The following is a 22,093-nucleotide window of genomic DNA, read 5'->3' as shown; positions in this document are numbered from 1 at the left end:
CAAATTATACGACGAAAAGCGGAATTTCGCAAGTTGAATTTCTAACGAAAAGATCGAAGGAGGTACGAAGCTGAAACGATGTTGCGTCTAACCCCACGAGCCCCTCGGTTCAAGATTCTGCTTCTTCGATTCTACATTCCCATGCAGTAAGGTTCGCGTACCAGGAACATTATTCATAGATAGGAGCAGAAAAGAAGCATTAGCCGCCCACGCGTCGGCGTTTCGAGTATAAAGTCTGGTTCATATAACTTAGGTTACTTCTCTTTAACCCCGGTCGAATAAAATAAATTTCAAGTTGCTTCACCCGCACGAAGGGGAGACGAGTTTTCTTTCGATTCGCCGTCTCCATCCATTTCGATCTTCCATTTAAAGAAAATATCAACCCCGCGGCAGACCAATTTCTCAGCCGTATTCCCGAACTTTTAACCACTCGCTCATAGTTTCTTCCGTCCTGACACGTTCATACTCTGTACCATTATCCTTCTTCGTACTCTATGCTACTACGACCTTTACTGTCGTTTCATATTTCTAGCAAACGCCACCTTCCTCGACACCGTTTTAGACGCTCGAAATTGGGTTGCTTATAGTATCAGACGACGTCAGGTTAGTCTAATATCGTTTAATTAATCCGAACGACGCTGAAGCGTCGAGTAAATGAAACGGATCGACAGCCAGGTGACTTGAATCCAAAGTCGAGTAACTTGACTAATGTGAACGAGGCCTAAGAGGAGGAGGACCGGAGTGCGCGAAGCAACGGATGGGGGCCGAAGGCGAAGAAGAAGGAAGAGAAGAGCCGCGCAACGGTCAACGTTCTGCTTCTTGCGCGGATTCTAAATACATTTTAATATATGAGCGCGTCGTGCTCGACTCGCGTAGCGTTCGTCGTCCATGAAAACTTGGTACGCGTTAAATCCGTTCCATCCAGGCCAGCTGATCGAGGCGAGGGCCTTCGATCGCGCGCATCGCGCCGAAAATCGGAAATAAATATATTACCGGCCGATCAGAAATAAACTACGCACGGTGCCGGGCTAAACGTAGAACAGATCGAAACGCAAACTCGATTCCGGGGAGATAGCGGTGATCGATGGGAAATGTCGCGTCCTCCTAGTGAACGAAGAGACGAGGTCGACCGCGAGGACGGTCAGGGATTTCGGAAAGAGTTCTGGAAGGTCGCAGTTCCTCGAGTGTTTCTACCTACTTCGTCGATTGCAACCTACTATATGGTTAACGAACACCGTGTAAAGGATACCAAAGAAGGTGGTTAACCTGCGGATCGGATCGTCCCTTTGCCATGCAGATCAGCGATACTTAATTCTGGATATACAGGATGATCTAAAAATGCTTCTCTTTCAGGAACCACTCTGAATCGGACGCTTTCTTCTGGCGGATTAAAGAAGGTAAAAGAGAGCATGAAAATCTATGGACCTTGAATGTACGTAGTTGCTGTATTTTTCCATCGTTTATTTTGTGAACTTTTTATTATTGCATAGATAAAAATATGCGATAATATTCTAACAAATTGCCCAAATTTCGAGATGATCCCAATGTCTTCTCTAAGCGTATCACGTACATTTTATTAAACCTCTGTATTAACCACTCATCCTCTTTAATCTCTTAATGAAAACCTAGTTTCTAAGAAATATATTTGAATATTTATAAATCGAAGGAATCATGTGTAATAAGTAACTAGCGATTGACGAAGATATAAGTATCGTGTATCGAAGCAAACGCGAAATCGCGAGAAATGGAAATTTCGCGTGGAAGAGAATTTATTATAAAACTACCGGCCAATGAATCAATCGCGCGCAGAATATCGCGTGTCAATTGCATTTCACCAGCAATTTAAGCTTCCGTAGAACGATGTACATCCGCGGCTTTTACGAAACAACGGAAGTTTGACGTTGGATGTACGTATCATCGATAGAACTATACGCCAATCAGTCGAGTCTCGTAAAAGGTACACGAGTAGTCGGTATTCTCTCATTATAACCAACAAAAATAGACATCGTTATTTCGTCGCTTACACGAAGCCGCGGTTTAAAGCATGGCTTTATTTTTAGGTAAAACATAAAGCGTTACGTAAACGTCGAACAGACGTTTCGGGACATTTTCGCGCGAATCTTCGTTTTTCCCTTTTCTCCTTCGCCGTTCGAAACTTCGCCGCGAATATCGTTGATCCGTTTCTTTCTAATTGTGGCGTATTTACATTTTTCCGTACGAATGATACTTTACGCAATAATATAGCGTTTTCTTTATTTGGAATCTGGATGAAAAAATTCACATATTCTGTCTTACACGCGTCTTTACGCGTTGCCAAACAATTGCACGTTAAAACTACATATTTTTCCATTCGAATTTAACAAATATCGATAACATTCAGTACGCAATTTAATATTAATTTGTTTTAATCAACATTGTAGATTTATCACGTATTTTCAAAAAATTCGTATCTTCGAATTCATCAGGTTATTCTCTTCTCCGGCTATTTTCAAGTTCTTTTTCTAAATTTCTACATTTCCAAGTTACTTCTTTCTAACCACGAGTGGACTTCTTTTTCTCTGTAACTTCCTCTTCTATAATTAGGTTTACCACTGTTTATTAACGTAAATTAAACAACCTGATTCAGTCACCGGCTAATAGCGCCTACTAATTCCGAGCTCTAGAGATTCAACGTATTCGCGTTTACGATTCGGGTTTAATGCCTCCATCGGGCTGTGCCCCTAACGAGATTCTATTAAGTGGAACACGTGTTCCGAAAGCTTTGATAGTCCACGTTAGCGTGAATCTCATGGAGCAGAGCCTGGAAATAGCGTGGGACAGCCGCTAGTTGCCTGAAACTCGACAAGTCCGATTTTATTTATGAACGTTTTTATAAATGACGTGCTAAACATCTACGATGACATCGGACGTCAGGCATCGGATGATCCATAGGATCTGCCCCGAAATGAATCTTCTAACAATAAGGAGAAACACGTTATTTCTATTAGCGAGAAGTTGAGACGTAACCTGCAATAAAATCTCGAGTGTATTTGACATCTGCGTGGCTAAAGAAAAACAAACGTGTTCGCGCAACCAGAAATTTAAACGAAACTTTGTGCTAAATTCCCTCGTATCTACCTTGTCGAATGGCACAACAAACGATACTTCCGTTCATTCATTGAAATTTTAGGTCTGTCGATTATCACGAATTTCGTTCGCGATATTTTTTCTCCCAGCCATCGTCTTTGCTGCCCGATTTTTCTTACCGAGGGACCGTTCTCGAATTCCCAATCGATCGAAGGTCCAACTAATCGATTCCTTCGTTAATCAACATTTCACTGTTATCATGAAAAGACCGACGTTGGAACTGTCGATGAGAACTGTCAGGTTTATAACTTGGCAATTGTTTGGTTAAACAGCCGGCTGTCTTTTCATTGCTCTTCACCGATGGTATCCTTCAACGTCTACTGGACGTTCGATCGAGTCTACGATAATCAAATAACTCGCGAACGATAAAGTTTACTTCTGAAGCGCCGTATGGCTCGTTGTCAAATTTATCATTCCCGTACTTGCTTCTAATTACTAAAACCTCACCGATAACGTCAGTTCGGACGAGGCAAGCGAAGCTGCTAGCTGCCACTTGCGATCTTCCTAAAGCGGTCAGCAGCGAAAAATGCACTCGAGAAACCGTGAAATAAGGAAATAATCTGAATCATCGAGAATACTCGTACAGCAGGTGACGATCTGACGCAAGGGGAAGCAGGAGAAACAACGGAGCCGAACCGTTCGGTTCCCAACAGCCAACAAATCACGTTGAACGCGAGACGCACGGTCCCTGAAGATTTACAAGCGAGGCATCGGGAGGATCAAAGTTGAGACTTTGGATGACAGATAGGGGTTACGGGAGGGGCAGAGCGCGCGAGATACGTCTATTCTGGATTCTGGCAACAACAATGCCCGCCAGGGACAGCGGACCGAGTGGACCAACCGTAACACACGCGCCTCGTGCTCCCGCGAACAACTAATAACGCGGCTCGTACAAAGGCCGCCTGGTCTAATTTCGTATTATCCTGCGCGTCGCTTGCTAAAAATACAAAACCAAAAAGCCTGGGTACGTTCACTTTTTAACAAGGAAGCGAGAAATTTTGCCGGTTGACGGATGCTTCGACGATAACATCAAGCGAAATTGTCGACCGGATGGATGATGGAGGATGGCGAGCTGGACTCTGCTTGCAAACATTCCCGAGAATGATTTACGATCCTGTATATAATCGAAGGATATAAATCGTGCAGCTTCCTGGAAGACGAACGTATTATTGATCTATGGCTCGTTCTTCCGTAAAACTCCACTGCGAATTTTGTCGCGATCGTTAAGGAAAGACAGGCGAACGTTTGTCGATTTACGGTGGCTATAAACTGTATCGGCGCAACGTCGTTGCAGCATTCACGTTCTAATATACCTCGGCCGGGGTATATTAAATCACGTATCGTTTAGCGGTACTTTTAAACGGCTACTAAAATTTCCCTACTGTGAAATCGAATCGCGCCACTTCATTAGAAAATAAGGGTACGTGCCAATACTTGCTCTAGCCACTCTACGTCTACTTGATTTGTAGATCGGTTAACGTTCGGCTGGTTTGTGTATTTTGTAACGGATCGAACGATGTATCGATAATTCTGCTCTAATTTTACAAGAACCGAATTTATCGTAAAGAGGAGGAAAGGGGTGTGAATCCTGTCCTGCGAGCTCTTTTCTTCAGAAATTTTTGGATCTACGATACCAGGAAGAATTTGCAATTTCGTTTGATGAATTTTAATGGCGGTGAGCCTCCTTGCTGGCAATTTAGGCTTCTTTACCAGAGTTTGATGGCAACAGAGGAGGATGTGCACGTTGATGGATATACGCGTTGCAGGTTTGCGTGGTTGGTGCCGAGCAAGGGCAGGAAATTGTTGGATATACGAGGTACACCTCGTCACATCATTTATAGGAGTAACGACGAGACCTGTTTATCGCTAGTTCTTGATAGAAATTCGAAGCATTGAGTAGAACAGTATCTGTTCTCAGACATGTAAATATGTCGATATCGAATTTCGTTACTTGTCAAACGTTGTGATACGTCGAGATAAGTTCTCCAGGGAAGTCCAATTGCGAGTAATTCATTTACGTAGCGACTAATTACAATTTCGTCCCGACAAACATGATTCCACGCATGATACTTTATCGCAAATAGTACACAGGGTGTCCCTCTATCGATCGTACAATCGGCAAAGGGCAATTCTCCGTGAAAGAACACATGGAAAATATAGAATAAGATTTTTTCACATAACGCTCGGCTCTGGAGAAAATCGAGTTTGAAAATTTCTCAAGTATACTTGCTACTCTCTGCTAATTTCGAACTGGAATAGACAAGTATGCAAGTATTGATCACGCGTATCCAATCGACAACTAGGTATTCAACTTTACATATTTTTTTTTTATATTTATTAAAATTTACAATCAACTCTCGCATTGAGAATTTTCAGTAATTTTTCTGGCGTGGCGCAGTGACAAGGCTAATTATTTATAATAAGTTAATACTCATTACAGATAAGTATGATTTGTAAGTAAGTATTATAAATAAGTAAATATTACTTAATTTAAATAACTAATTGAATCTAGCGTTTAGGTCCAGCGGGTAGTGTCTCTTCAGCCTGCGGATCTGGTCCGACGTATCAAGTAGTCCAGTGATTAGGGGGTTTCGGTGTTTGTTGACTCTTTTGCTATATCTGTCGCTATATTTTGCTATTTCCTCTTTGACTGTGGGTAAACTTTACATATATCAGAGAAATTTTCAAATCCCATTTTGTCACTAACAGAGCCTCGAATAAGAAGAATTTCTTCTATATTTTTTACTTATTTTTTCACGTAGAATCGACTACTCCTCCACCATCGTACCACCAATAACAATGTCTGTACAATCGTATAACAAATTGTTTATCGGTTGACCGGTTCGAAGTAAATGAAGTACCGGCGCAACGCGTACAAAGGTACATACGCACGCAGTCGAAGAACAACAACGGGTCTTTGGCTCGTGTCGTTGCGTCACGACCACGCATTCTTTCCGGTCGGAAGTTTGCGACGCGTAGTCGTCGTCGTCGTCGTCGTCGTGTCTGTCAAGCGGTCCGTGACAGCGGCGAATCAAAGCGCGATCGGCCGCTATCCTCTTTTCTTCTTCCTCTCTGTCTTCCTGCCTTTCGTCCACTAGTTTACTTTCAGGGTTAACGCGGCGAAATATCGGTGTCGCTTATGTAAAATCTCGTACGAGTAACATTGGCATTCTAATAATAAACACGGCAGTCAGGCCTGGCCCATGGCAACGTAGAAACGCGTTCATTACCTACCTGACCGCGTACAACGTCGCAGTCAGAAGAGTAATTTGCTGCGCGGAGAAGATCCTCGCCGCGTTAGACGTGCTTACGACCTAAACTAAAAATACGTACGGGGTCCGATCAACGGCCAACTGGGCCAGTGAAGTAACCGTAGCTCAACGTCCCAAATATAGTCCGACATCTGTACATATAGTCGCGGAGTGCCGATAGTTGGCATCCGCGGCAACGTGCGAACATCACCGACAGTATAATAGCGGCTGTCACCACGATTCCCTAATGACATTCCTATCGTTCGATCATCTCCCGCTCATTCCTCGTTCCCAACGCGGCCAAATTTCCTACGCGTTCGTCTTCTTCGAATCGTCGCAGACTCTGTCAAACCGTTGGTATAATTCGTCCTGTGTATGGACGCGTGTTTTCGCTGCAGCTGAGAGAGGAGAATCCATAGGACAATTTTGATGGTTCGATGGTGGGTCGCATGTTGTCTTCTCTTCAGATTCTTGCTCCGTTGATGTAATTGTTCCCTGTATACGATCGTGTGCTTTCGTTGAAATCGAGAGAGGGAGGTTTGCAGGTTGGAAGATTTGCGGTCGAGAGATCCCGGACAATGGCGATGGCTTATTTCGATGGTTGGGATGAAGTAGGTTGCTGAAGTACTTTGGGCTGGTTTCGCGGCAAAGTATTACGTTTGCTTTGGTAGCAAGTCAAAACCTTGAAATAGTTTTTAGCTCCGCGAATCGTTCAGTGCAGAAGATTTTTCTCTTTCTTTCTCTGGCTCGCTTCTTCGTAGAGTTGCAAACGTTGAAAGATCGTGGAGTAAAACTGATTTTACTTTTGATCGATATTCGTCGTAGCAAATATATGCATCGTGTAAGAAGCAAATGATCGGCGAGGAAGTAAATGATTATAATCAAGAGGCGATGAATCAACGAACCGAAGATCCTGTCACGTTTGAAGATCTAAATGCAGACGATCTATGGTAAAACGATATTCGATTAAATATCGATGCTTGTCCAAAAAAAGATAAAAACGTCAAGTGTATTAAATTGAAATTCGGCGATCCTTCGCGTCCAAAATCAACGAGAAAATTCGAATGAAATGCGAATTCTTCGCTTAGGTTGAAATCTCTCGGCTTAAGAAGAAGATTTTTCGAGGAATCTCGTCGGAACGCGCCGATGCCAGCAACTTAATTTTGCGATTTTCGCGAGCAGCGGAGCATCCTCGCGCTAGATCGTTGCCAGAAAACCTACACTATCGTACGTTTGCTTCAATTCGATCTACGACGACACGTGCAACGGTTATAAATAAATGGCACGCGATTGTTTATACGTCGATAGTGACTGACGACATCGTGAAAGTAGTCGTGGACGTTTGCATCGGACGTCTGATTGGAAATCCGCGACGCGAGCTGTAGAACCGTTTCGTTGCCGCGAGACGTTGATGGATCGCGCGAGGGATGCGACAAAGGGGAAGGAAATATCGCTCGCTCTCAAGGAAAATCCAGTATAAATAACGCATGAAATTTATGCACGCAACCCTGTTCCGCGATAGGAGTTCCCTCCTTTTTCCTTTTTTCCTCTGAGGTCGGATAGTTCGAAGGACAGCGGTTTCCACGCGAGATCGGTTCGAGGAAAAAAAGTGTCGCGGAGGTCGATCGTTCTTTCGATATTTTAGGAAAAATGCTGTTGAGAAGTGTCATTTTTTTTTTTTTTTCAAAGAAATATTCGAAAGAATGTATAGGAGAAAAGAGAGGATCGAAAAGAACGAGGAGTAAAAAGATAAAAATAACGATAAAGCGGGAGAAGAAGAGTATTGAAAAGACGTTAATAAAAAAAAAGTAGAGACTTTTACCTCTACAGAAAAACGTAAAAGAAGAATTTAAAAAATGATGTTTCGATATCTGATTCCAAGCGTCTCCGAACATTTCACTTCCACGCATTTTTATTTAAGTAACGTTACAAGATACCTTTCTTTCTATCGTCTCTATCGTCTCACGCAACGGGGAAAAAGCGAACGAGCACAGGGTCTCTGACATTCTGAAGAATTCCATATGACCGACACACGAAACACAGGAAAAGCAAAACAGAGAAAGGGAAGAAGAAACGGACGAAACCGACGTAACTACGGCTGGCGAGGAGTCAGAGATTACGTTTATAGAAGGACAGTACTCGAACTCGTTGTTACACAGATACGTCGTTACAGACGTTTGTTTTTCGTCCATAAATTCTACGGATCATCATCTTCCGCCAATTTCCATTCTACTCGACGATTAATCTTTCTACTAGGTAAAGGTGAAAGTAGGAAAACCGATTGTTCCATGCGCAATAAAAAAAAGCGAGAAAGAAGAGAAGCGTAAAGGTTAAGGGAAAAAGGGAAATATAAAAGAAGAGGAAGCAAAAAAGAAAGAAGAGAAAGGAAGGAAAAGGGTCACGGCGAAGCCTGCCTTTCATTACACGTGTTTACGGCTGAACGAAAGCACCGGGTATCTATTTTTACATCCGGTAAGAAATCTGTCCGCAATCAAATACGCGGCGCCCGGAGAAACCCGTATCTGTCCTTAATTCTATTCATCCATCTCTGTCATTTCACCCTTTTATCTTCCCGCTCGTTAACATTTAATAGCGTTTTATGATCGATAAACTATCAAAGATGTGCACGCATTTCACGTTCAATTATTTTATACGATTAGTAGCAACAGCTTTTATAAAAGTTTGCCTATAGCTTTTGCACATTAGCGAGTATTAGGTTGTCGTAAAAGAAAAATGTCTTTCCTCGGCAAACGTGCTTTTTACAAAAGTGCAGCTTCGTACAAACGTGAAACCAAGTCTGTGAAATGTCACGGTGTTTATCTCGACAGAACGAAATAGATCGTACGTAATTCGCCAAAATAATATAAAACGTTGTGCGTCTGTTATTTCCTGATGAAACGAAAGAAACTTTCCGGACAACCTAATATTATTTCCTCTTCTCTCGGTATGCGGTAATTCGAAATATAAAACACGCGATACGTGTAATCCAACGTGCGGCAAACGTGTCGTAAATAGTCGTACGCGTATTTTCAAAGTATCGACCTGTTAAAGGGTTTTAATACTCTTTTAATATCTCGTTCGCTGTATAGACGAATCGAAAGTAGTAAAATTCGAACGGCGCAAAAATTGCCGCTGGCAAGCGTTCACAGCGCGAGGATAAACGAACGAAGCGTACGAGACGACGGAGGGCGAAACGGTAGCAAAACGACAGGTATTGTCCGCGGTCCTAAATTATTCGACGTTCCCTGCCACTAGTACGAACGAGAATCTTTGGCAGGTTTCGAGCAAAGGCGACGTGGAGGAAACGCAGAAAACTCTCATCTATCATGTCGAAACGTGTTACGCGCGAAAATAGTCGCAAGGATACACCGAGGTCGGACTTGGCGAGAGCGTGGACGGGACGCCGGGCGTCAAGGGTGCGCGTGGATTATCAAGCGTACGCACCAGCTGCCGCGACACTCTCGCCATCCTCGCGTCGGCCGCTTTCGATCGCGCGGCTTCTTTGGCATGATATTTCAAAATGTTCAAAAATGTTTGTCTAGAAATGTGAATCGGGAAATTTCAACTGGAAAGCTCGCAAGTCGAGATATTTAAAAACTTTCACGTTCGAATGGTCGACGACTTGAAAATTTCGGTCTGCCGCTTGGAAATGTGGAGGTCTGATGTTTGGACGTTGGAAAGTTCAGGCAATTGGAAACCTCGAGTGTTACAATCGGTTGAATTTAATGAAATTCTTCTGAAAATTGAAACTGCGTACGACGCTATAAAGCCGATAGCTCGCGCAAAGACAAACCGAAAACGTTGCACAAAATTTGTTCTCAAGAAGGCCATGGTACGCTAGGTGCATGTGCACTTAAGTCCGATATAATTCGTCGAATGACACGTTAGTCAATTGTTTTGTTTACTCGCGAACTTTACGAGACATAAAATAACGATTGTGTTATTAATGCAAATTATCAGCGGTTTTCTACGAAGAATATCCGCTTTAATATACGCTACATCGATAACCAAGAATTCGTATCAACAGAGCTGTTGCATCTTCTATTATTTTTCATTATGATATCTATTATATTCTATTATAATTATCCGATTAAGAAATCACGCCAATATTAAAAATCTCTGTCTCGTTGAATCTTGTTCTTAATCTTCTATTAATTCTGTAGAAAGCAAACTGTAAGTTTTACAACCTGTGTTGCGCTTACTATTCTCATCAAGGCACTGGAACTATTCATAGACAATTATGAAAGTTTGTATAAATAGCTAGTAATATCACAAATGCGATATAAAGCATATTCATTGTGACTATGCGAGTGGATCCGTGTCGACGCAGCTTCTGACGAGCGTCGTGAAACGGAACAACTGTTGTCACGATTCGAAAAAAGATCAAAATGCCATAAACTCGAGTTCTGTCTCAATATTTTTGTTCGGCTTACCTTTGAAGGTGTAGTCGTCCAGTTTCGTCGTTCGTTCTGTGTAACAATCGTTGAAGATGACATTAGGAGGTATGGACGATTGTATACAGGAGAATAGGAAATTTCATTTGTTGAAGGATGAACGGCGTCAGGATGTCTAGGTGTAATTATTACAGCACTTAGTATTCTGCAATAAAAGAAATTTCTCTTTATTAGATTCCATCTTTGAAAGTATTAATTTGCATTTAAATAATTACGTAACATATTTCACAAAGATGATTAACAAAATTAGAAAATGTGGTTATTTAAGGAATAAATGGAGGATGAACGAAGCAATGGACATTATACGTTTGACGATTTTGCCTGAAACGCGTAAAGATTAAAAATGTTCATTGACGGTGCGAACGAAGCAAAGCCTATTCAAACAAGACGAATGTGCTCAGAAGTATTTATAATTCCATGCTTCTGTAAAACGTTAGATTATTTTTGTGTGGTTTGATCGGAGAAGACGTTACGTCTGCCATCCTGAGACCAGACAACGCGCCCCAAGGTGTCTAATACGATACTCGTCTTTATCCTAGGTAAAACATACATACAAACGTAACAAATTCGCGTACCATTAGAATTTGAAGAGAAACATATACGATCGCGTTTAACCCATAAGATAATTATAACTCTAAAGAAATTTTCATTTACGTTTCAGAAGAGAATAATATAGCCCCGTCTAATTTATTAACATGCCAAATTTCATAATCGAAAGAGAAACGTCATTTAGGTGATCACTGACGTCTGACTTTTGTCTCTAAAGAAATCGTGACGTCACGATATATCCTTGAAAGAGGCGCTATTATGGCCGGTCAAGCCTACGCTCTAGGCCAGGGGCTAGGCTAGGCTATTTCCGCTATTCAGCTTATGGACAAAAATAGTCCTAGAGAGGTTTCGAACAAGAAGCTGCTGCTGGGACCTCTAGTACCCCTCCGTCGGAGAAAGATGATTTTCGTACTTCCGCCACTTCAATCGAACCTCTTCAATCCCATATCATCGTCCATTTCCCTTATCTGTGACATTTCGAGAGCAATATTCTTTATATTCGATAATTTCCACCGGTCGTCCATCCATTAATCTCGCTTACTCTCCTACAGTTTAATCTCTGGCTTTTACAATTGTACAGATAGAGGCAAAGTAGCCGAGATTTGTCAAACAAACTTTAAACAATTAAAGCGACACTAGGGACCAATATTTTTGCACGAAATTTTCAATTTTCTTGGACAAAAGAAAACAATCTTCTACCAATTTCCTTATACAAAGGAACATCCATTTTCCTGCAATTTCCCCGCCATTTGCATAGGATAAAGATCAACGTTCTTCAAAGAACCGAACCAACGAAACCTTCGTTCGTTGCGTTTCGAGAACAGAGCTTAATTACACCGATGCGATCGTAGGGACGCGGACGATTTACAATTATTTCGGTAATCGGTGGAAGCAATTAATCTCGGCGCACCCACATAATCGCGTTACTCTGTGTCAGCGCAGGCGCGCGTTTCTCCCCGTCGAAAACGGCTATTTCCACCGTCGGCGACGCGCGACAGGTGCTCGGTCCATGCCAAAGCAAAAGCGCAGCCTGGCCCACACCGTGCTCCCGTGAAACGCTACGATTCTCGGCTGCACGAGTGATTTCGAAACCGTGAGACCAGAACGCCGACGTGTGGGTATTTTCAATCGTCTCTTCTTTTTGCTGGCAGTGCGTTCAACGGTCCGACCGACTCGCCTCTCGTCCTGGCCGGACCGATAGGTGAAGGCGATCGAATCGAGTCACCTCTCGACGTATTTTTGGGCAGCCACGTGATACCGTTTTCCACTTTGTGCACGAGTTACGAAGTAGGTCCTCGTCACCGACTATCGAGATTTTCTTTCAAGCCTTCTTTCTGTTCTTTTTCTTTTCTTTTTTTTCTGTTAATTCTTCTGTAAAACCAGGATCGCAAGGTCTCCGTTTCTCGAGAACTTGCGACTCTGTGATTATCCACGATTACCCTGTCGATTTAGATCAGAGACTCGAAGGATTTAATGGTTAGTGAGATTTACAATTCACCTTGACGATTAGCTCCTCGTTTTAAGAAAAATCCGTAGATTGAACACTAGGAATTATACTGAGAGAAGTGTACGTGCTATAGCCTCGGTAGAATCGGCCGATCGCTCAAGGTTGCCAAATAGTAGTCTTCTATCTATCACGCGCCCTCACCTTTCGCCTCTTCCATGTACTAGACAAATGCATCTACCAAAAGAAGAGCAACGGTAAGAAGGAAATTACCTTAACGACCAATGGGTTAAGTTTCCATTCGTTTGGTGAAAAACGACGGTTAGTAATCAACGTTGATTCCCAAGAGGATGCGAAGGAACATCCAAGTAGTGTAAGGATGATCCGAATACAAATTGTACCCGATGAGACGAGAAAATAGCGAATTTGGTTAACCCAGTTCCATAGACCTCGTTGCTGGCGCTCGCGACCTTTACGTTCGTCGTTTAACCGGTCGAAGTAGAACCCAAAGAGACAGAGCGTGAGATCCATCTCGAAAGCTGCTCCACCTGCCACCGGACACCAGTGTGACCAGGCTGACCGTCCGGCAGCACGCCTACACAAATTGCTACTGCGTTATTTCGAGTGATTTAGCCTTGGGTGGCCGCCAGAGAAAACTTTTGAAATATCGGGGAACGTTTGGTCTCTTCCTTGGCCATCAGGATTTCAAGATAAGCACAAAGTAGCACAAAGTGGTCGGCGAGTAACAGCAACGAGTTCGCAACGAGAACATCGTCTCGTTTCGTACTATGGTACCTTGTCGTTAGGAGGATCGATATCACCTGGTTCGTCCTGCTTATCCATCTTCATTCTGCGAACAATAATTCAATATAATAAATATCATTGAAAACGATTCTCTGCAAGATTTTGTCGAATGTTATCTACGTTACCGCTTGCTTAAGGAGTCCACGTACACGATTGAACGTCGTTTGATAGTAACAAGTCGTTGTTCTAGAGTATGAATGCCAGACCATTTGCCAAGACTGCAACGAAATTTACGATACAACCTGTCACGTGTTACTCTTTGCCCCTTGTTTTCGTTTAATAGTGCGAGAATCGTATATAACCACTCGAGTATCGCCAATACCTACGACATCTTCATTTTCCTTACAATATGCGATTCTTTTAAGAATTTCCAAGCCTAAATCAGTCCGTGCGTAGCAACGATAAACGTTATGCTCAACCATATTCGAGTAACGTTCTACTTATAAAAAAAGGTGAAAGGGTGCAACACACTGGGAGAAAGCATAATCGAAAAACTTTCCAAATGTCTAACGACGCGCGCGCCTATGTGTGTATGTATGTGCGTGCGTGTGTATGTGTGCGCGTGTGTGTGTGAATAAAAAAAGAAGAAAATACGACCGGTTCGCAGCAAAGCCAGGGATAATTGGATTTTTCGCGAGTGCACGGAGGTTTGGCACAACGGTGAATAGGTTCCTTGACGAAAACGAGCTCTGGCCCGGAACGTCGACAAACCAGAACGAGAAATAATAATAACAGCTCACGCAAAGATTCCACTCGCGATTTCGATCTAACATTTAAATAGATTTTGCGGCTGGTGGTCGCGTACGAACGTAAGAAAGGAAGACAGAGACGGAGGCACTCTTTCTGGGTTGGCCGGCCAGTTGGAAATCCAATCGAAGCTTGTTTTACTTTCTCATTTTTACGAATGCTTATTTTCATTTCTTCTTTCATGATCTCTTATATAGATTCTTATGCAAGAGAATCATGGTGTAATCAATGAACGTATTGAAATGCTGTCTTGTTGGTAGAACTTGATCTATGAATTGCAGTCCCATCCGCACGGATAACTATGATTTTCTTTCCTATGTGTAACGCTCGTTTCGTTAACGCACTTTGCTTTCGTTATATAGTTACATGGTTTCATAAAGTAAGTTTCAGATAATTATATAGCGTACGATTTGTAACGTTGCACTGTTCGCTTTGTATAGAAAGACTCGTTGTCTAAATACAAGGACAACTAAAAAACGGTGCCAAATGACTGAACAATTTGGCCAGTTTCTTAATATAAAAAGATATATTAAAGACATTATCTTCGAACACGTATATATAATTATTTGGTATACAGATGGAACGCGTGGAAAATAAAATTGAATTTTTACTCTGTATCTCCTACCATACAAAAATCAATTGGAATAACCGTTTCGTTACTGAGATTTGCTTTTGTAACGTTCCCCATTATCAATATGCATAAAGGATTATACGTGAAAAAGGATTGTTCCTCGTTATTGTTATTGATTGATATACGTTTTAGAAATATTTTTTAACATCCAGGCAAGAACACCTCCGGACAGAACAGCTCCGCTCCTGCAATTAAAAATAATTAGTTGCTAACAGTTATATACCGTAGCACAGGCTACATTTATCAATAGTTTTAATCAAAATCGTCTCAAAAGCTAAAAACAGTTATGAAATGTAAAAATATCTTTAAAAGCTCGAAAGCTGAGAAAATATAGAAAGCCTGGACATTGATTTTTAGAGAAATATCGACTGGCTAAATATAAAGGTATCAAAGATAGAAATGGTCCCCGTCCCATATGATTTCATCTCATCATGAACGATCAACGCTGTGCCGATCGTTTCGCTCGAAATTCATCGGTAGCTTGTACAAATTTTTAATCAGACGTAAAACCGTACGATTAATACGCGATCCACGACGAATCGTTATATAACGCTCGTTTCGAAATTATCTCGATAGACATTGAGAGCCGCATTGAATTCGACAATTTTACAGTTTCAACATCGACGCGATGGGCGTCGCGAGGGCCCAGCTTCGCAACAATTGGCACCGTGATCTCCACTTATGCATCTACGGCAATCTTCGTGCTAATTAGAGATTCTGCGGTGGCGCACAGGCCTGTGGAAGGGCCATTAATTTGTTTGACGTAACGCGGACAGCCTCGTTTAAGCTGAAACACGGCGATCGAATTTAGGGCTCGCCGGTGTCGAGACCGAATTTCAATCGTGATCGTGTCATCAAGGGGCTCGCGCAGAACCTCGCCGAATTAGTGCAATTCCCAAAATGGTCACGCGTGACATCCAGCCAACCGTTTAACGACATGTCGCAGGACGAACCCCTGGATCTTGTCCGTTTTCCTCCGATAGGATGAACCATTGTACTTGAAGATTGTTTTCTCATGAAATAACAATGTAATAAATTTGAGTTTAAAGAGTACAATTATTTGTAAATTATTTCGGAATCGAAACGATTGAAATGTGAGATGTTTCGTACAGTTTAGTATAGCAAGAATATTAATAACCTGGCCTTCGACAATTACGTTCTAATTAAGGAACATCGCATATATAAAGAATCGTTGGTAAATTGAATTCATAACTCTGATAATTCACGAGCAATAAATTATAAATTTTTAAAATTCTATAGGCTTCCTATCTACTTCTACGTTGTATTCGCCTGCAAGATTCTACGTTTTAATAATAATACAGTATAGGTATATGTAGTATAAAAAAATAGAGAAGCACGAGAAATGGGAAATTTTGGAAAAACTTACCACAAAAAAATGGTCATGGACGTCGCGTGTTTTATGCGGTTGTACCGTACCACCTGTAATTCCTCGCTGTTCTTGAATCGCTGCAATATCTCCGACGCGCTGCAACAGAATTTTTCAAGCGATCACGATTTATAATACATTAATAATACATGGGTAAAAATAATGTCATATCGATTACGTTGTGCAACCTGGCCTGATCGACGCGCGTTACAAGGCAAGCTTGGGTTACTATTTTATTAATAACATTAATAAAATCAACAAATAAATGCTTGCTAAATCTTGTGCAATTCAATTTTCCACTATCTGATCGATATTCCTTTTACACATTTAACCATTGTGTTACTTGAACGAGATACGCTTTAGTAGATTGCTGTTTATAAAGATTTATAAAGGAACTTGTAAAGAATCTCTCGTACTAAAAATGAATAATAAAAAATGTAAAAATAGAAATTCATCGTATCGAACAGTGTTATAGGATAAAGTTCTTTTTTACAATGAAATACATGAATATTATTTGGCATTCGTGGTACAATGGAAAATGGTAAAGTTAAACTCGGACGATTTACAATTTGCTAAAGCAATTCGTTTCCGCGAAAATCGACCAAAAGATTTGTACGATTATCAAGAATTACGCGATCAAACTTATTGAATAACGACGGTCATTGAATCATTTAACTGTAATAATGCGATGCACGCGCCGATACAAAAGTTGTCCAGTAGCAATGATACACAGACACGCGGGAACGCTTGGAAAAATGCCAGCGGCAAGGAAAATCTAACGCGGGTGAATTGTGCCGAACGCTTAACGCTTCGAAAGAAAATGCATCGTGCTCGTGAAATGCAATACTTGATAGCGAAGCGCTACATAATTCATTTCGATCTAATTCGAGCTTGATGAAGTCAGCTGATTCGCGTGCATCCCCGATGACGAGTTCTATGGGTTGAATGATTTCGTTTCGCGTACAAAGTTATTGTTTCACGGTTCCAAGCGATTTGCTTTTATCGTTTCTCAAATGTCCGATTTTTCGATTACGCGTGTACATTTTATGTGTATAGATATTGCAGATAAAATATTTAAAAAATTTCACATTTCACATACTTGAACATTTGTATCTATTCTTATTTTACGACGCGTATCTTATGTTTATCTGTATATATATATTAAATATTGTACACTTGAATATATTTATCCTATTAATAATACAATTAGGAGACAGTTAAGAAAACCATTTTCCGCCAAAGCACTCGGAATATTACAACGTTCGCTTAATGAATTCCGTAGGGAATCGCTACCAAGTGGTAGGTGGAACAATAAACGTTAGGACGAGATCGGGTTTAAAACGGTAGGGTGCAGTGATTTTCCGACAGCTATGCTCATTTATATGTATAAGTGCTCGTTGTTCCGATAGCTTGGCGAACGAAAAGTAAACGGGCTTCTAATGGATTTGATATCGATGCTGATGGTGGTTTGTGATTTCAAGCTGTCTGAATTAAGAAAACACGATCGATTGATCAATCGATCCGACCGGAGAAATAAACCGCAAGGAAGAGGGAGTTGGAACAACTCGATACTCGCATGAAATAAGATTCATCGATCACGTTGTTGTATTAACTACTTGTCAACAAGTTATATACGTTATACCATATTCACGTTGAAAATCAAGCGATGTTCTGAAACAGCAAATGTAATTTTGACTTTATACATACAATGAAATACAGAGTGTTCGGTATATTAATCGAGCGAAATTAGAGTTTGTGTAATATTATTTGTAAAAATATATCTTTCTATTTAGAAGAGCGTAATGTGTATCAAATTATAATTTGATATAAGAATATCAATGAGATCCGTACTATCTTTAAGGGATCTTAGGTCGTTCACCTTTCCCACTGATATTTATAGTTTTGCTGCTGATGCTCTGCTGACAAGACGTACGATTATAATTAATCCGTTTCCGAGTAATGCTATATCGGTCTCGTTACGTTTTAACAGCGTAGCAAGAAAGACAAGATTCTATGCTTCTGATGGTATGTACTTATTCGAACGTTGAAGCAAACGTCTTTCGATCGTTGCTTCTTCGAGGAGAACTATATATAATGTACGCATCTAAAATCACACAAGACAATACGCGGCTAAAATATTAAGAGTAAATTAACTAGGACAAATTTTGGCAAAACGAAAATACGGTTACGTCATATAAAATCACGTGCATCGATATCACACTTTGTAAGTGCAATGATGAGTATACGTGGTTGCCCTTGGATAAGATCCAAAATAGTTCCGGCACCTTACATCGAAGCAGCTTCATACTAAAATACCAACTGCGTACTTAATACCTAATTATATTTGCTTAATGCGTGAGGGAAAATATAACGGAAAAATGAAAGACGACCGAAAGAATTAATATCAACGAAAATCGCGCGTGTCACGAGTTTTGCACGGATTCACCGTATTTGCCCCTTTCCTTTAATCTCACCTCATTGTTTTGCTAACCTGAATACCGTGATGTGTAAAACGTGAAATACGAGTTTCTGGGAGCTTGTCTTGTGTCAGTTTGACGGCCAACCGTGAAGATATTTATGCTGGACGACAACGAGGTTTAAATTTGTTTCAAGCTAAATAAGCCGATTACCTAAAAGTACTTACGTAGATTCGTACTTTATCATTTGCGGACTGTCAGTCGCCTTGTTCCGTTTGTTACTAACTCCAAAGAGCGGCGGAAATAGGACATTTTATTGTATTACGGATCGAGATTAAACATTTTTTGTGAAATGTTTTTGTCTTATGTAACGATAAGACATACTGTTGATAAGTTCAAAAACTATACTTACGTATTGTGGCTTGAGACAGCTACTAAAACGCGTCTCCGAGCAAAAGGCATTACATCCACTGAACCATAAGATGAGAATTTCTCCATTAACTGAAAAAAAGTTGGTACTGATCAAAAAAATGTTGAAAGTACAGCCTTCAAATATAATTTCATGTTTGAGAATACCTGCTTAATATCTAGAGATGGTGACTTCAACTTGACATGAAGCCATTGTGGTCTCGATAACATTGGATCTTCTCCATCAAGTTTCTGAAATGTTTATAATACAATTAAAGTATTATCCTGTGTGCTTTGTAGTTATGGAAAAATATATCTTTCCTACCATATACATTTCATTGCCTCTCGTTATATTTATAGAATTTATAAAATCTTTTACACTGCTCATTAACTCAGAATGGGACGCTGTCCTTTCTTCTAAACCCCTAAAGATAATAAACATTATTCATGATCGATTAGTACATATTATCATATGTTGCAATGTAAATATTATATGAATATGAAGCATACGTCCCAAATTTCTTTACACAAAATATATGTGCCATTTTCACAAATACATATCCACAAAAGTAAGAATCCCACCCAGCGCTATGATAATTCTTTTTATCTACAATATAGTTTGAAATGAGAAAAAGATGCCATGTAATACAATAGGGTTTAACAAGTCGTCATAAAATTAAATTACGTGAAAATTCTTCATTAAAGATAATCTCTGGTGAATTATAAGTTGTAATTCGTCCTTGAGTTGTAAAATATTCGTACAAAATATTCAATGAATTTACTTTCCAGTTTACTTAAAAAAAAAAAACATGTTCTCACGTTTATACAGATACATTATTGGTCTACAATTTACGTTTCTTTATCAATGTTCTTTACCTTCCTCTCTGCTATATAATTTTCGCAATTCAAAGCTTAAGAATTTTGTGTCATATATTTGTGGAAATAATGTATGTATATTACTTTTGAATTCTTTGTATGAATCTAAAACACATACAAATTCGAATTATATGATTTATCAATTATTGTTAATATGTATTCATTTAATACCTGGTAGTGGCTTATAGAACTGTTGATGCATGAACATTAAATCCAAAAGTATATTGTGCCCTATTATCGTTTTCTTACTAGAGGACAAAAGTTTAAATACTTTGGAAAAACCTAAATAAAGACCTAGCAGTGCTTCTTCCAAATTATCCTTCTTGAACAAATCATCCTGCGCATTACTCGATATTTTCATAACATTTATCTGAAAAACAGACGATCTTATATAATGTTTCATTAGTATCCAAATAGAAATAATATTACATACGTACTGATTTATTGTCTGATGTAATCCAAATATCGTTGTAATTATTTCTTAAGTCTTTATGTAGTACATATTGTACCATAGGAGTAATAACTTCCAACTTTAATGGTGCATTTTCTAACTTATTAGAAATCCATTCATAAACCTTGCTCTTGCACTCTTTGAAATTTTCTTCTTCGTCATAGGATAACAGTGATAAATAATTTTCTACATCGCCATGTACTATGTGATCACGCAGTAAACTCTCATCTATTTCGTCAATGTACGAAATACCTCCGACTAAGAACTAAAAAATATATCGATATTTCTATGACAGATTTGATACTGCCAAGTTAAAAAATTTGCCTAAGCGAACATACAAACATTTTACCCCAATTGTATTTTGAGAGCATACTTTATTAAAATCGAAGCCATGTTTATAAAGGAAATCTATCGCTTCCACTTCCCACGACAATTGTCTATTTTTTAATGGAATAGATCTAGGAAACAAGTAAAAACTAAAGCTGTCCGCTTTATAGGCATTGTTAGAAGGAACACGGTAAAAAGTTGTAATGCCAAATTGTACAATTACGAATTGCTGAATGTTTCTTTTCCATGCCATGTAACGATCATTGAGAGTATCAAATAAACTGAAATACAGAAAAGATTAGTATGAAAAGAAGTACAACTAATATTAAGATAACCTTACAATCCTGAGTAAACCTAACCTATTTTTCAAATTTCTCTCCGAATGTATACCTGACATTTCAGCATCTATCGCAATGAAAGCTGCATTGTTTATAGCATTCTCTATCCGTGGATACACAGCATCAAAATTGCTATTCAAAACTTCATTCATGTTAAATTCGGTTTGTTTATGTACACAGTAACTCTGACTTTCAACGAATAATCACGTGAATATAACCTAACTGATCTACAGTATTACTTGGTTACAAAAAATGAATATTGCAATCAAACGAAATCACGAAGTTTTATCCGATCCAAATTTTATTTATGAAAATATGATTAGTTTAAAAAATTCTTAAAGATTCAAATATATTAATAACAATAAAAAAAATGACAAGATGATAGACGCTGGAAGTAGGAATTGAACAGGATCAAAAATAGAATTATGAATTAGGAATCAATACATTACAGTCCACGTTTCTTATCCTTCAATTTACCGTGCTTCTCTATTTTGTTTTTATTAGTTCATCAAACAGCACCGTTAATTATCGTCTAATACATTTAATCGCTTATATAAAATACTCGTTCATTGTATAAATTTTCGCAATTTATTAAAATATAATATACATATAATATACAAAAATCATAATTATAGAAACTAAAAATATACATGATCGACGTCAGTCGAGGCGCTTAAAACTTTGAATACGGACATAATTAATCGAACAATCGATCATAACAGAAATCACCTACTCAACGGTCGTGATTAATACATTCCACTTTCTCTAACGAGAGTAAATTCACAGTAGCGGTTTATTAATTTCCTAATTAGCAGCAACAACTTCATCCAATTCAAATTCAATAGGTAGCCAGAGACAGGAAGGATCTGGACGTGTTACGAGA

General features: G+C 39.7%; 1 protein-coding gene across 7 annotated transcripts in view; it reads right to left on the bottom strand.

Annotated features, from left to right (window-relative positions):
- Positions 1 to 12,711: 12,711 nt before the first annotated feature.
- The window catches only part of LOC126871435 (pre-piRNA 3'-exonuclease trimmer-like), a 110,584-nt gene continuing 101,202 nt past the window's right edge, over positions 12,712 to 22,093 (bottom strand). The window contains exons 1-14 of one of the 7 annotated variants that reach the window (XM_050630269.1): positions 21,232 to 21,609; positions 20,895 to 21,153; positions 20,532 to 20,810; positions 20,266 to 20,464; positions 20,095 to 20,199; positions 19,904 to 20,011; positions 19,729 to 19,825; positions 19,544 to 19,643; positions 19,387 to 19,470; positions 19,223 to 19,311; positions 19,038 to 19,091; positions 16,394 to 16,492; positions 13,754 to 15,191; positions 12,712 to 13,674 (exon numbers count right to left, since the gene is read on the bottom strand). In XM_050630269.1, coding sequence (XP_050486226.1) covers positions 15,116 to 15,191; positions 16,394 to 16,492; positions 19,038 to 19,091; positions 19,223 to 19,311; positions 19,387 to 19,470; positions 19,544 to 19,643; positions 19,729 to 19,825; positions 19,904 to 20,011; positions 20,095 to 20,199; positions 20,266 to 20,464; positions 20,532 to 20,810; positions 20,895 to 21,153; positions 21,232 to 21,362 — 1,680 coding nt within the window. In that variant the 5' untranslated portion in view covers positions 21,363 to 21,609 and the 3' untranslated portion in view covers positions 12,712 to 13,674; positions 13,754 to 15,115. Of the gene's footprint in view, positions 13,675 to 13,753; positions 15,192 to 16,393; positions 16,493 to 19,037; positions 19,096 to 19,222; positions 19,329 to 19,386; positions 19,471 to 19,543; positions 19,644 to 19,728; positions 19,826 to 19,903; positions 20,012 to 20,094; positions 20,200 to 20,265; positions 20,465 to 20,531; positions 20,811 to 20,894; positions 21,154 to 21,231; positions 21,610 to 22,093 lie in introns of those variants that run through there. The other 6 variants (XM_050630272.1, XM_050630270.1, XM_050630271.1 and 3 more) reach the window with 6 other exon arrangements.

This window comes from Bombus huntii, chromosome 11, assembly GCF_024542735.1.
Source record: "Bombus huntii isolate Logan2020A chromosome 11, iyBomHunt1.1, whole genome shotgun sequence".
NCBI classification, from domain to species: domain Eukaryota; kingdom Metazoa; phylum Arthropoda; class Insecta; order Hymenoptera; family Apidae; genus Bombus; species Bombus huntii.
This window is presented reverse-complemented; position numbering and strand designations above follow the sequence as displayed.